At 49.0% G+C, this 14352-nt stretch overlaps 4 protein-coding genes across 4 annotated transcripts; all 4 read left to right on the forward strand.

Annotated features, from left to right (window-relative positions):
• The first annotated feature begins 377 nt into the window (after positions 1-377).
• On the forward strand, positions 378-3687 carry EI90DRAFT_3286815 (uncharacterized protein). The gene is made up of 10 exons (XM_039067027.1): positions 378-1056; positions 1111-1170; positions 1223-1324; positions 1390-1444; positions 1502-1563; positions 1621-1653; positions 1712-1743; positions 1803-2204; positions 2267-2965; positions 3044-3687. The coding sequence occupies exons 1-10, from the start codon at positions 862-864 to the stop codon at positions 3288-3290; spliced, it is 1887 nt and encodes a 628-aa protein (XP_038920335.1). The 5' UTR covers positions 378-861; the 3' UTR covers positions 3291-3687.
• A 435-nt stretch (positions 3688-4122) lies between these two features.
• EI90DRAFT_2538556 (uncharacterized protein) lies at positions 4123-6941 on the forward strand. The gene is made up of 9 exons (XM_039053200.1): positions 4123-4542; positions 4624-4682; positions 4754-4858; positions 4909-4963; positions 5019-5080; positions 5136-5200; positions 5277-5285; positions 5343-5737; positions 5789-6941. Exons 1-9 carry the CDS (start codon positions 4419-4421, stop codon positions 6469-6471), a joined length of 1557 nt encoding a protein of 518 aa, XP_038920336.1. The 5' UTR covers positions 4123-4418; the 3' UTR covers positions 6472-6941.
• Positions 6942-8191: 1250 nt separating this feature from the next.
• Positions 8192-8950, forward strand: EI90DRAFT_3041534 (uncharacterized protein). Its single transcript, XM_039059110.1, has 4 exons — positions 8192-8313; positions 8366-8460; positions 8524-8640; positions 8689-8950. The coding sequence occupies exons 2-4, from the start codon at positions 8457-8459 to the stop codon at positions 8793-8795; spliced, it is 228 nt and encodes a 75-aa protein (XP_038920337.1). The 5' UTR covers positions 8192-8313; positions 8366-8456; the 3' UTR covers positions 8796-8950.
• A 1920-nt stretch (positions 8951-10870) lies between these two features.
• Positions 10871-13552, forward strand: EI90DRAFT_3041523 (uncharacterized protein; the record flags this gene model as incomplete). The annotated part of the gene is made up of 11 exons (XM_039059109.1): positions 10871-11003; positions 11088-11146; positions 11212-11316; positions 11373-11427; positions 11489-11550; positions 11606-11670; positions 11734-11742; positions 11800-12194; positions 12246-12762; positions 12827-13334; positions 13401-13552. The coding sequence occupies 10 exons, from the start codon at positions 10871-10873 to the stop codon at positions 13074-13076; spliced, it is 1650 nt and encodes a 549-aa protein (XP_038920338.1). The 3' UTR covers positions 13077-13334; positions 13401-13552.
• Positions 13553-14352: the final 800 nt, after the last annotated feature.

Below are 14352 nucleotides of genomic sequence, written 5' to 3' on the forward strand. Positions count from 1 at the left end.
TATATGGAGCTTGGGCCTACTACATCCATTGTGGCTTCCAAGTCACAGAATGTACCTTTCCTCTTTTCCGATTGGGCTCAAACTTTGCGAGATTGCTCTATAGGTACGAATGCAGGTTTCGGCCTAGTGGATTTCCGAAATTCTTCCTGGTGCATGAGAAAAGCTCAAGAAGATCCCGCACATTTTGTGATATTCCATAATCATCCATAAAACCGCTTCAAAATGGGCTCACATCCTGTGCGGTATCTCAATATCATTATTAAGTAATAATTATGGTAATACTTGAAACATGGTTGTACTGTCAAGAGGAATTGTTTTTGCATGAGGATGACGGCCATTTTTTTTGTATCACGTGGTTATAATATTACCTCAGACGTCTCCCTTCATTTGCTGACCCCCAACCTTTGTGCCTTTCTTCTTGCGAAGCTTAAACGTCGCTGCCTCGGTACCTGTGAGATGGCAATTGGGACATGTACATAACTAGGCCCACAGGCTGGCACTTCTCCTGCAGTTCTACTGATTAATGAACAGGATTCGCCAACGATCTTCACCCCTATATATAATCCTTGTTTGAGTGGGATCGTCCCCAATCCCACAGGGACCAGATGACCTTCATTAGCAATATACTACTACATAAATTGCTATTTCATCCGGGGAGTGTTTAGAGTCACGGAGATTCACTTCCGATGGACCTTTCCGCTGTCCAAAGTACAATTAAGTTATCCACAATATGTTTCTCTTTTTGGACGCGTCCTCCACAAACCCCCATATATAATCACCTGCTAATGCTACGGAAGGGGTTCCTCACGCCTACCTCCTCTCACCTTCGACGAAGCCTACTCCAAAAACGACCGCAAGGCCATGCCCTCCATACCGAAATCGAAACCTACACCCCCTACTCCAGCTAAACCACCTACTCTTAAACGACCCTCCTTACCTCCACGGTTCCCAACAGCAGACAAGGATATCCGTGCTCCACTGGAGAGCGCCGAGGGACGTGTGCTGGTACTCTGTTTCGATGGTACTGCCAATGAGTTTGATGATACCAACACGAATGTAGGTTTGCTAGGACTCTTTGCATAGAGATCCTTCTCACCTGATCATCTACAGGTGGCCAAACTGTTCTCGTTCCTCGAGAAGAGTTCGCCTAAACAACTCGTTTATTACCAGGTATACTCTTCCGATTTAGTGAGATGTCACGATCACTCATTTGAACCCTCAGACGGGGATTGGGACCTACATTGGACCCGGTATCACTTCTCCCATATTCAAATGGTTAGCAAAAACCGCCGACCAAGGCATCGCACTTTTCCTCGATCAGCATGTGTGTATTTGCGTTGTCCTGTGAATTATTTGCCGCATCCTCAGTTCGTATTCTTTCGCACACAGATCATTGGTGGATATCGTTTTCTTCAGGAAAATTGGAAACCTGGCGATAGGATTTGTGAGTAAAATACCCGAATTCATTCAAGTTATTGACTGAAGTTGGGACTTATGTCAGGTCTCTTTGGCTTTTCTCGCGGAGCGTATACGGCTCGTGCTCTCGCCGGTATGCTTTACACCGTAAGTAGACATCCTCCTCGTTTGGATATTAGTTCTCAGCCTACTTCCTCACGACAGGTTGGCCTACTTCCAAAGGGAATGCCAGAACAGGTTCGTTCAATTGAACTAGATCCAGAACACCGGATTAACATGCATGCGAATACTACAGGTTGATTTCGCATACTCGATATATAAAAAAGGGTAATGTAGATTATCCCTGGGGTGCATTTCTGATGATACCGACGTTCCACACACCATAGGATTAGAAGCACAGCCTACAAACGAGCCTTCGCTCGAACCGTCACAATAGAATTCATTGGAGTTTGGGATACCGTCTCCTCAGTTGGAGCAATCATCCCTCGAGTCCTCCCCTTCTCATCCGATAACCATATCACCAAAACCTTCCGACATGCTGTTTCATTGGACGAACATCGGGCAAAATTCCGTTCCAACACATGGCATTTGACTGTTGATCCTGAGCACGAGGACAAGGAGAATATGCCAGAAGCTGGGATACTTCGGACTCTTTGGGGAAAGTTGAAGAGGTTCGAAGAGGAGATAACGAGGACTGATGAGGAGGATGTTGTGGATGTCGAGAGGGAGGAATTGGATCGAGAGGGCGGGTTGTTCGACAGGCCTCCTACTGATGTTCGGGAAGTTTGGTCAGTTTTCTCTTGCTTCGAAAGGGACCTGTGCCCGTGGATTAAGTCAAACCATCTTTCAGGTTTTCTGGGTGTCATTGCGATGTTGGGGGAGGAAACGCCAAGGACTCGGAACGATACGCGCTCTCGAACGTTCCCCTACGATGGATGCTGAAAGAGATCATCGCAGCAGACACCGGAATCATGTTCCGCAAGGGCGAGATGCACCGGCATCGCATCTCGTATATCAAACTCGTCGAGGAAGCGAACGTTGCTCGTGCCGAAAGGATGGAAAGGGAAAAGGCAATGAGCCATCGGGATGAAGATGCAAACGCAATTAGAATGGGGTTGGATCATAATGAGTTTTCGACGGAGACGAGTAGGGAGCAGTTCAAGAGCGCGAAGGAAGCGATGACGAATCTGGGTCATCCGGAAAGGAAAGATGCTTCGACGGGAGCTACGCTCATTCCAGAGAATGTGAACCCCGACTCCAAGATTCACATCACCCTCGAGAACACCGATGCTGACGCATCCATTGAGATAAAAGGCAAGAAGAGTGCAGATGGAGGTACAACCGATGACGAGGATGGCGAGGTCGAGCCCGACGTCATTCCTAAAGCGCCCGCCTATAAATTGCCGAAGCATGAGAGGCAGAGGTACAAGGATGCTGTTAGTCCGATAACGGACGAGTTGACGAGACAGCCTGTCTGGTGGTTGTTGGAGTTGTTGCCATTTATCAGTTCACATCAGGACGAGCATGGACATTGGAGGAATTATTTGCGGTACGTCTTCATTTTTCTTCTTGCTTTCTATCCTCGTATCGTTCTGAACCGTCATTCCCCTAAAACACGCGATAACAGGATGAACGTCTTCCGCAAACGTGACATCCCGATGCCCCCAGCCCATTCCAATCCCAACTCAGTTCATAACGAGTCTCATCTTGGTGTGAACCTTCCTTCCAATACTCTCTTCCATGTCTCGGTGAAAGAGAGGATGGAATCGGAGGAGTGCAAATATGCTACTTGGAAGACGCTTTGGAGGAAGAAAACGGAGTCTTATCGACCGAGGGCTTGGCCAAGTCATGGGGAACCCTTGTTTGTCGAGTAAGTGATGTTGCGGAGTGATGAACCTTTTTTTTTTTTCCCATCTCCTTTGCCTCCTGGTTATGGCCGGGATTGCTAAATTCCCCGTTCCACGCTGTTGCTCTCCCATCCCTTATGTACCTCTTGAATTTATCCTACCCGCAATGTTATGCCATCTCTCGTTTGCTTTGTAGTTTCGTTGATAGCTCCGCTTGCCATCTCACTCTTTTCTCGAATTTCTTTTATTCCCACTTATCTCTCGATCACTGCCATATGCATTTTGCTGCTACGAGTATCAGACACGCACCATGCCTCGCGTGGGGATCTTGTCAATTTTGTGGTGTCTTGGATCTGGAGAAAGAACAAGGGCTCCGACCGGAGCGCTGTCCACGAGAAGCCACATAATTCAGAGTCAAAGTCACCCACTTATGAAGAAGCGCCTTCAACAGCGGCAAGACCGAAATACTCACAATATATACAGTGTACAGCGGTCTGGACAGCGGTTCGTGCAGAACGTTAGACCTGGCGATGGCTGGGCTATGCGGCTGACCAGCATATAGGACTCTAGGAGGATCCGCAAGCGGCGGATGTGCGACAACGCGTGATTGCTTGAACGCGGCCAACCAATCAGCGGGAGAGTGCAGCGGACGCGGAGGTAAAGGTCAGTAGTTGAATGAGGCTCGCGGCTCACAAGCCTCATTTAATCTCGGGCCTCCATTAAATTACAAAATAATATATGGGTCTAGATGGTAGAAACAGAGTTCGGCGGTTGCACACTGCTTGCCTAAAAGGGAAATCGAAATACCTGCCCAGAGGTATCCCCCGCCCAGCTTCAACAATATTCAGGTAATCACGTAGAATTACCATTGCGGTGTTCGTTCGAATCATACATCTTGACATTGCATTGCTGCCAACTCTCTAGACGTCGACTCTGGCTGAAAATGTCCGGGGCCGATTGAAAGGGCCAGAATGAGGCAGATGCATTACATGCATATGAATTAGATTCACCCATGTTGCTATTCTCCCTAGCTTCAGTATCGTTTGCATAAGCAGAGCTAGCTGATTCTATATATTCCCTTCACTGAGCTGGTGGTCTTTGTCCTTCTTCCCAACCCCCTTCGGACTCCCAAGACGCACTGCTAGCACGTCCTACATGATGAATGGCCCTGTGAATGAAAATGGTGTAGAAGCACATGGGCCGCTAGCACGCACAGGTCGGACCCTTATACTTTGTTTTGACGGGACGAATGATCGTTATGATTCCGAGAACTCGAATGGTACGTCTCCCTCCAATGACCTTCTTTCACCTCGCACCCGATTCAATGGCTGGGCTTGGACTTATACTACCTGTACCGTAGTCGTCAAGCTATTCTCGTTTCTTGCAAAGGGTGATCCGAATCAGCTAGTGTACTACCAGGTACCGTTCAATTTCGATTTGGCGCTCATTGGATAATTGATCATGCCCTTCATGTGCCTACCACGCGACAGGCTGGTGTTGGAACATACAACTTGGGTCCTCAATTTATTTCGAGTATAGCTCGATGGATCGCGAGCACTGTCGATCTTGCTGTTGCTTTCTCCCTCGGTGAACATGTCAGTGGCTGTTCATTTCACGCATGATCATCACTAATGTCATGTCATAGGTTAACGGCGGATATAAATTCCTACAGGATCACTACCAGGATGGGGATCGAATCTGTACGCTGGCACACCAATTTCACTCCCAGTCTTCATCGAGGATTTCATTTTCCAGGTTTATTTGGGTTCTCGAGAGGCGCGTATACGGCTCGAGCCCTTGCGGGGATGCTATACACTGTGAGCGTCGTTTATTCCCCGTGATCAGCGAGAAGATCTCACGTCGCAAGGATAGGTCGGGCTGCTCCCACCCGGCATGTCCGAAGAAGTCCATTTTTCCTATGAGATTTATAAGAATCAGTGCGTTCCCATGATTCGCATCGCACGCTATTCCGTAGAATGTCGACTGAATCTCCACCTCGTCATCTGCATGTAGGACGGCAAGGTAACCTATTTTTGACTTGGGAACAATAAACACTAATAAACACTCCTTCTCGTAAAGCGCGTCGTACAAGCGTGATTTCTCACGTCCTGTCAAGATTGAATTTATCGGGGTTTGGGATACCGTGTCGTCCGTCGGAGCACTCATCCCTCGTATCCTTCCCTTCTCCAACGATAACCACATCACGAGGACTTTTAGACACGCTATGAGCCTGGATGAACATCGCGCCGCCTTTCAGTGTAATCCTTGGCAAAGGACTGTGGATGGCCAACAGGGAAGTAGTGGGCCTCGCGTAGGAATTTTAAGGACAAGCTTGTCGATTCTATGGAAGAGTCTGGTGTTCTCGAACTGGAGAAAGAATTGGAGGGAAGGGGACCTGGAGAGCGGTGAGGGGCCTACTAACCCTGAACCACCTACGCATGTGAAGGAAGTGTGGTTTGCTGGTTGTCATTCAGGTTTGTTCTGCCGATTCACGATAGAGGCATCTGATGAAACCGTTTATGCAGACGTAGGTGGTGGGAGTGTCGCAAATGACTCCAAAGTAGCACTCTCTAACATTCCACTGAGGTGGATGATCAAAGAGATCCTCGAGGCTGACACTGGCATTATCTTCAATGACGATCCACGTCTCGCTGAGCTTGGAATTGTTCTGAATCCACCTCCGATCGTCACGGCGAATATCGCTGAAAGCACCAGCCATGTAGACGAAATGACACCCTTGCGTCCACGCATGGATGTTCACACTGCAACTCAATACACGACTCCCGATTCCACGCTTGAATTTGTGCTGGCAAACAAGGAAAATCTCACAGCTACGCGCGAGACCTTGCCCAAAGATGCGGATGCAAGGCTGGAACTCGAGGATCTGCCGTCGAGGCATTTACCCGATGATATTCATGAAGAAGACGTGATCGCTCCTTTGCATGACCAGCTGCGGGCGGAGCCGGGTTGGTGGATATTGGAGTTTCTTCCATTCTTGCGCTCGAAGCAGATGGCTGACGGGGAGTGGGTTAGCTACCCAAGGTTCGTTCGTTTTGAGGTGGGCTCAAAACCGGTTGAGACACTGATCCGGAAAAAAAAACCGTATGGGCATCTAGGATCAACCTCTTTAGAGGCCGCGAAATCCCTCCTCCACCAGCTGAGGGCTCTCCTAATTCGTCTTCTCAGCCAGGTGATCATCGCGGCGTGAACATTTCCCCTTCTTGTACGCTCTTTCATGTTTCGGTTCAAGCTAGGATGAATGCTCCTGCGACGGAAGTGTGTGGACAGCGATCCTGGAGGACGCTTTGGTTGAAGAAGGAACCTTATGCGCCTAGGGCGAAGTTACATGGCCCCGTGAAGTTTGTGCGGTAGACGCGTTGATGGCAGATACTAACGTGTATGTCTTGGCGATGACTTTTCCGTCGTAAGATTCAATTTTTTTAAAAATCTTTTCGTCATTCTTTAGTTCCGGACCGCGTCTCTTCTGGTGTCGTTCAATTGTTCGTGTTCTTTATTCGTTCCAATTGGAAAAAACAGATGCGAATGGCGCGTTCGATCACATAGGAAAACTTCTACCGACGTGAAAGCGCCGTCCGCCGGAATGGCCCTCTGGCAGAGATTTAGGCCATTTTTTACGTTTCGTTCGATCACCCGTTCAGATCGAGTCCATCGCGCTTTCAGTTATTGATCCCGCAAGGTAAAGCCCAGAAAGGAAAGTGCTATCCAAAAGCTGGGTCCTGTCGTGAGAGCTTTCCAGTTCGGACCGAAGGTTGACGGTGGTAGAGTAGGTATGAACCATCATCCGCCGCGGCCCCTACCTACGGCGCCGTCTACAGTGTTCGGAACGGCGTTCGGCATACAGAGCGACAGTCCTGGGATGGTGGCTGGACGTTTCTTACTTTGAATTGAATGCTTGTGTGTATCCCTTGCGGGAATCGATTTTGGCATGGCGTCTGCAATTGCGGGACGGACTTCGGCTATCAGGTGATAGAACCTCCTTTTCTTTTCCTTTCTGATCGATTTTCCTAACAACTTAGTTACCCACGCAACGTTTGGAACCGCATGGAGTTGGGCGCTTGTCTGGTGGGCGCTTTATCTATTCCACATGCTTTTTCGGAATGATTCAGAGCGAGGCGGGTTGTAGGACGACACGTAAGAGCGGTGAGCGGAGTTCTCTTTCCTAACATTCGCTCACACCGCTCGTTTGGATGACATTACAGGGAATGGACGTATCCGGGTGGTATCTGCGGTACCGCTCGCATTTTTCTCGCGGCTTTCCTCGGTTTCTTGCCTCCCCCTGTGAAAACTTTTGCGAGAAGGGCTGGGAAAGATCTGACTCCCATTTGCGTCACCGGCCGTGGACTCTCTCTGAACGACTGAGTGGCCGTCAGTGGCTTTTTGCCTCAATGTCCTGGCGACCTTCAGTTTTCGTCTTCCTCGTGATGAATTATCTTCCCACTGCGTGTGCCACCTTTCTTATTTTACTAAGACTTAAGGACTTCTCGGCAACTTGTGGCCGGATCTAATTGTGGATGGCAAGCGCTATCTGAGATATCCCTGCTTTCCGCCCATCAGGAAAAGAAATAATTGGCTGATAGAAGGGCTTTTACGACGAACCGCTGCACTTATGACTCGATTCAAAGCATGAAAATTGTCTTGAATTCTCTTAACTCTCGCGTCAAATTTGCCAAAAACATGGTTGGCTGGAAGCAGGTGTGCGACAGCGGCGAAAGCCTGGTTTGAGTCCCTCAGCTATTATCCTTCTTAAACTCTCTAATTTTCACGTTAACCCTTCACCATGACCACTACACGCCGTCTCAAGATAGGGGCGTACTAGACTCTCTTTCTGCCCCTTCTGTAAGCAAAGATACTATCAGTGGGACGCGCGCCGCTTGCTCGAAATCGATCACGTTTCTTCTGTGCCTTAGGCGCATAGCGATTGTGATGGCGAATTCGGCGCCACCGTCCACTGAAATTGATCCATTCTGTCAAGATGTTCTCACAGATCAATTTTATTGGACTGCTAGTGGATCTGAAACCACTGGTAAATGTTCGTGACTGGTTCTAGCCGATGTAGATTGGCGCTAAACGCTTCAAATCAGATAAAAATGCACCTGGTATCCAAGTCAGCCCACAGAAACAGAAACCTCAAAACTCACAGTACTCAGTAGCAGACTAGTGAACGCTTTAAAAATGTGTATGCACTGTCGTCGATCGTTATTGTCAGATCTATGGGGGCATTGACTCAAGTGCTTTCAAGCTTCCACCGACGCTATCAATAGTTTCGCTAACAAAAATGGTCTTTTCGTCGATTGGACATTCACTAGCGAACTTGCTGGGGCTCCGAACCCCGTCTTGTGGACGTGCACATGCTTTGGTTAGTGGAATATTCTCTAGTGCAATGCATACTTTGATCGTGTTACAGTGGGAAACAAGACCTACGTCGGGGGCGCATTCTCTAAACAGAAGGCTGCCAAGAACGACGCCAGCAAGTTGGCTTGCAACGATTGGGGCGTCACGGTCCAGGCTTGACGTACCCTGCGTATCACATCTGCATATCTTTCCCGCTACCTTAGTTGCCTTATAATTCCGTGTCATCAACATCAACACATGTCATGTTTGATCATTTCCCGCTGTTCTTACTTTTTTCTTAGTCTTCCAATACTTAGAAATTTAATCCTTAAAGCGGATAAGAAATGAGCGGAAATGCCTGTTAGAAATGTAGATGGCTTATTTCAATTTGGCAGTTCCTTGAGTGCGGTCGATCCACAAGAGCCTGGCTCCATCATCAGGCCTATCTCCTCTTGGAATCTTGGGAGTCATAGTACGCTGTGGCGGACTCACAACGTGATGTTGAGCCTGCGGCGTCATTTTTCCTTTCTTGGAATTCCTGTTACCGATGACAATGCGCCATTGATGCGACTGCTCATAAAAACTTTTCACTTACGTCTCCCTCAGTTCAACGATGTTTGACTGAGGCGAGACTCCGGTTGTATGCTGCGCAATGACTTACGCGCTTTCATGTATCCTAGCGTAACACGCTAGGTAACTAGTTTCAATTCTATCAGTTCAACTGAACGTAACACGCTACCATTCTAATATCGCCATGCCCATGAATGCATATATTGGTATATAAGCTCAATTAGGTTCCTGTCAAAATAGGAAAGGTTGTTGGTTTGCACCATACATTTGCTCTCGGACTCAGTGGCCTCCTCTCACACATACGAAATTCTGTAATCCGTTGGGACTCAAGGGCCGCCTTGAGCCTCCTTCCATAGCAAAGGGCCTGAACCACCTGATGCATATTGAATGGGTTGTGTCAGGTGTCGGCTTCTAATCCATAGATAAATCTTGCTTGCCGTCATCATGTCAGATCCTCGATAAAAGAGAACCTCGGCGGCGGATTCGTTGGGCGAACATGCTGTGCCTTCATAATCTGACCACAGACGATCTTGTGGGGAACAGGGTGATTAGCCTACATTTTAATTGATTTCAGAGCAGACGGAGCAAGTGGTATTTGAGTAAATCTTTGACTAGAAGACTCAAAGTGGAAGGCAGGATACTAGCCTCTATTGGAAAGGGGGGGTTATGTGCATGCACGGGCGCCAACTGCCAACTGCGTCAGGGCTCGATCCTTGCTCCTACTCGACAATTACTGCTATTTCTGTGCGCTACTCGACTTGGGGTGGGGTTTCTCTTCTTCCTTCTCCCCCACTCTACTGGTTTCCCGTCCTCCATCAGCGAGGCTCCGGTTGCTGCTCAAAGCGTGCATCACATAATGGGAACGACTTCATTACTGAATCGGCACACAACATGCGGCCGATGATTCCTTTATCCTCTGCGAACAAGGGAAATGCACGAGTCATTGCCTAATGATGTTGACGCAGGGTCCAAACTGTCCTGTCATGTCAAGTTTTTGGGGAGGTCCCCCCAATAGGCTTGGTGAGGTACCAAGAGTCCAAGACATTGCAGGGTTAGTACACGATGACGTCACTTAGTTATTACGAATAGTGCCATTGGTACACGTTCGTGGTCAGGCCGCTGTTCGAAACCAAAGTGGAAAGCTTGGGGATTCTTCTATCTAGTTGTAGAGGGTGGAGCCCTGCCTAGGGGTTTCTGCTAATGTATGCATCGAAGAGCAGTGTAACAACCGAAATCGAACGTGTGCCCCCTCAGAGTCCACGTGTTGCTCCCATAAAAAGCAAAATGAAATCTTCAGTGAGGTACTATTGCAAATTACACACAATAAATTCGGACAATTCCGCTGCAATGTAATACTCTCTGGTCAGCTGACTGGCGAGTGACAGACAAGAGATGTCCAAACATACTACTGATCTGCATTCTCTGCGGCTGACGATTTCCGGGCACTGTGGGGTTGGTAGAAAGTGTCCCAAGACGGAGGGAATGACCGGTGCATCGTGAATCAGATTCGCCCCTTAGTGGTATTGCTGTCGAACTTCGAACTGCTTCCTGGGCCCTTCGACATGATTTATATAAGCAAAGGGGATTGGGCTAATTCTCCTCCCTTCACCCTTTCACCCGCACTGGTGACCTTTCTGTTTTTTTTGCCAATCAGCTTGGATAGGACACGCACCGGCACAACCTGCATGATGAACGACGTGAATGGAGATGGTGTGAAGGTTGGCCCTTCGTCGTACGAGCCACGGGTACGCAAAGGTCGGATGCTTGTGCTGTATTTTGACGGGTCGGATGATCGTTATGACTCCACAAACTCAAATGGTACGTCCAACTCCCTAGTATGACCTCCTGCGCCACTCCTTCCCTTGGAACCTCGGGCTTACATTTATACCGCGTGTCCAATAGTCGTCAAGCTATTCTCGTTTCTTGCGAAGGGTGACCCAAATCAGCTAGTGTACTACCAGGTGCGGTTCGATGCTTATTCGGTCCAAGTGCCCATTGGGTAAATTGATGATACATCGTGGAACAGGCTGGTATTGGAACATACAACTTGGGCCCTCAATTTGTTTCGGGTATAGCTCGATGGATCGCGAGAATTGTCGATCTTGCTGTTGCTTTCTCCCTCGGTGGCCATGTCAGTCCGCGTTGTTTTGCGTTTCTTTGCTGACTAATGTGACGGCCGTGTCGTAGGTGAAGGGTGGATATAGGTTCTTACAGGATCACTACCAGGATGGGGACCGAATCTGTACGCTGGCATACCAATTCCCAATTCACTCCCAGTCTTCATCGAGGATTTCATTTTCCAGGTTTATTTGGGTTCTCGAGAGGCGCGTATACAGCTCGAGCCCTTGCGGGGATGCTATACACTGTGAGCGCCGTTCATTCCCCGTGATCAGCGAGAGGATCTCACGCCGCAAGGATAGGTCGGGCTGCTCCCACCCGGCATGGCCGAAGAAGTCCATTTTGCTTATGAAATTTATAAGAATCAGTGCGTTCCCACGCTTCGCAAGTAGAATATCGATTGAACCTCCACCTTGTCATCTGCATGTAGGACGGCAAGGTAACCTATTTTTGACTTAGGAACAATGAACACTAATAAACACCCCTCCCCGTAAAGCGCGTCGTACAAGCGTGATTTCTCACGTCAGGTCAAGATTGAATTTATTGGGGTTTGGGATACCGTGTCGTCCGTCGGAGCACTCATCCCTCGTATCCTTCCCTTCTCCAGTGATAACCACATCACGAGGACTTTTAGACATGCTATGAGTCTGGATGAACATCGCGCCGCCTTTCAGTGTAATCCTTGGCAAAGGACTGTGGATGGCCAACAGGGGGGTAGTGGGCCTCGCGTAGGGATTTTGAGGACAAGCTTGTCTATTCTGTGGAAGACTCTGGCGTTCTGGAACTGGAGAAAGAATTGGAGGAAAGGGGACCTGGAGAGTGGTGAGGGGCCTACTAATCCTGAACCACCTACACATGTGAAGGAAGTGTGGTTTGCTGGTTGTCATTCAGGTTTGTTCTGCCGATTCACGATAGAAGCCTTTGATGAAACCGTTTATGCAGACGTAGGTGGTGGGAGTGTCGCAAATGACTCCAAAGTAGCACTCTCTAACATTCCACTGAGATGGATGATCAAAGAGATCCTCGAGGCTGACACTGGGATTATCTTCAATGACGATCCACGTCTCGCTGAGCTTGGAATTGTTCTGAATCCACCTCCGATCGTCACGGCGAATATCGCTGAAAGCACCAGCCATGTAGACGAAACGACACCCTTGCGTCCACGCATGGATGTTCATACTACAACTCAATACACGGCTCCCGATTCCACGCTTGAATTTGTGCTGGAAAACAAGGACAACCTTACAGCTACACGCGAGGCTTTACCCAGAGACACCGATGCAAGGCTCGAGCTCGAAGATCTGCCGTCGAGGCATTTACCTGATGATATTCACGAAGAGGACGTGGTTACTTCCATGCATGACGAATTGAAGGCGGATCCGCTGTGGTGGATATTGGAGTTTCTCCCATTCTTGCGCTCGAAGCAGAAGGCTGATGGGGAATGGGTTAGCTACCCAAGGTCCGCCCGTTTCGAGATGGGCTCAACAGGCTGACACTGACCCGGAAAATGGCATGGCATCTAGGATCAACCTCTTCAGAGGCCGCGAAATTCCTCCTCCACCAGCTGAGGACTCGCCTAATTCATCTTCTCAGCCAGGCGATCATCGTGGTGTTCACATTCCTCCTTGTACGCTATTCCACGTTTCAGTTCAAGCGAGGATGAATGCTCCTGCGGAAGTGTGTGGGCAGCGATCCTGGAGGACGCTGTGGTTGAAGAAGGAACCCTATGCGCCTAGGGCGAGGCTACATGGCCCCATGAAGTTTGTACGGTAGGCGCGTTGATGGCAGATGACGTGTTATGGCTTGGCGATGGCTTCTCCGTGTGATTCAATTTCTGTCGTCGTTCTTTAGTTCTGGGCTGCCTCTTCTCTGTTGTTTGTTCGTGACTTTATTCGCTCCAATTTGAAAACAGATGCGAGTGGGCGCGTTCGATCAGATAGGATAACCCCTACTAGCGTGAAGGCGCGAATCTCATATCCATGTCGCCTATGGTGGTGTATGGTGTTGTATGGCCCGTTCGTTGGTGCGCAGCCTGGTAGCAAGATCATGCGTTAATCCGTACGACTGACAATGCAGAATGATCACAAGGCGGACTCACCGAGGATGATCGGCCGTATGGCCTTCTAGCAGAGTTTCATGTATGCAGGCCATTTTTATGACTCGTTTGATTACTTCTCTCCGTCCAGAGTCTATCGCGCTTCAGTCATTAACCCCGGTAACGGCTTGAGGGCATTGCCTAGAAAGGAAAGTGCTACGGTCCGGTCGTAAGAGGTTCCAGACCGAACGAAGGTTGACACTAGTGATCAACTCGGAGTAGGTACGAACCATCATCCCTTATGGCATTCGGCATGCAGGACAATGGTCCTGGGATGGTGGCTGGACGTTTCCTACTTTTAGGATGTGTTTGTGTCCCTTGCGGGAATCGATTTGACATGGTACAATTTCCAATAATTGTTCCTTCTCCACTCCGTCTTGTCACAACCGCGTCTGTAGTTGCGCCGCGTGCGGGAATGGACTTGCCCTTTGGCGACTATCAGATGATGAAACCTCGTTTTCTGATCGACTTTCCTGGAATCGATGAGACAACAAGTTACCCACGCGACATTTGGAACCACATGGAGTTGGGCGCTTGTCCGGTGGGCGCTTCGCCCATTCCATATGCTTCTTTGGAATGATACAGGGCTAGGGGGGTTGCAGGGAAGTACGTAATGGCGGGGAACGGAGCTTTCTTTCCTGCCATTCACCCGCGCCGCTCGTTTGGATGACATTACAGGGAATGGACGTCTCGCTTGGAGGGAAGCTGGTATTTGTGGTACCGCTCGCCTTTTGGCACCTTTTTCTCGCGGTTTTTGCCTTCTCCTGTGAAAACTTTTGCAAAAAAGGCTGCGAGAGCTCTGATCCCCATTGGCGCTGCCGGCTGTTGACCTCCGAAATGGTTCCGTCCCGGCGGGTTTGCCTAATGTGGGGCCTGACACCTAGTCTGTGTCTTGGTACGATTCTCGATTCTCTGAACGACTGAGAGGCCGTCAGTGGTTTTTGCCTCAATGTC

This window comes from Cantharellus anzutake, assembly GCF_015039405.1.
Source record: "Cantharellus anzutake strain C23 chromosome Unknown EI90scaffold_8, whole genome shotgun sequence".
Taxonomy (NCBI): Eukaryota; Fungi; Basidiomycota; class Agaricomycetes; order Cantharellales; family Hydnaceae; genus Cantharellus; species Cantharellus anzutake.

Excerpts from the sequence above, each read along its gene's own strand:
- EI90DRAFT_3286815 (XM_039067027.1), top strand. The coding sequence starts at position 862 with ATGCCCTCCATACCGAAATCGAAACCTACACCCCCTACTCCAGCTAAA. Across the intron at positions 1,057-1,110 it reads TTGATGATACCAACACGAAT|GTGGCCAAACTGTTCTCGTT; the intron begins GTAGGTTTGCTA and ends GATCATCTACAG. Across the intron at positions 1,445-1,501 it reads GAAACCTGGCGATAGGATTT|GTCTCTTTGGCTTTTCTCGC; the intron begins GTGAGTAAAATA and ends GACTTATGTCAG.
- EI90DRAFT_2538556 (XM_039053200.1), top strand. The coding sequence starts at position 4,419 with ATGATGAATGGCCCTGTGAATGAAAATGGTGTAGAAGCACATGGGCCG. Across the intron at positions 4,683-4,753 it reads ATCAGCTAGTGTACTACCAG|GCTGGTGTTGGAACATACAA; the intron begins GTACCGTTCAAT and ends ACCACGCGACAG. Across the intron at positions 5,081-5,135 it reads TTGCGGGGATGCTATACACT|GTCGGGCTGCTCCCACCCGG; the intron begins GTGAGCGTCGTT and ends TCGCAAGGATAG.
- EI90DRAFT_3041534 (XM_039059110.1), top strand. Across the intron at positions 8,641-8,688 it reads GTGGACGTGCACATGCTTTG|TGGGAAACAAGACCTACGTC; the intron begins GTTAGTGGAATA and ends ATCGTGTTACAG.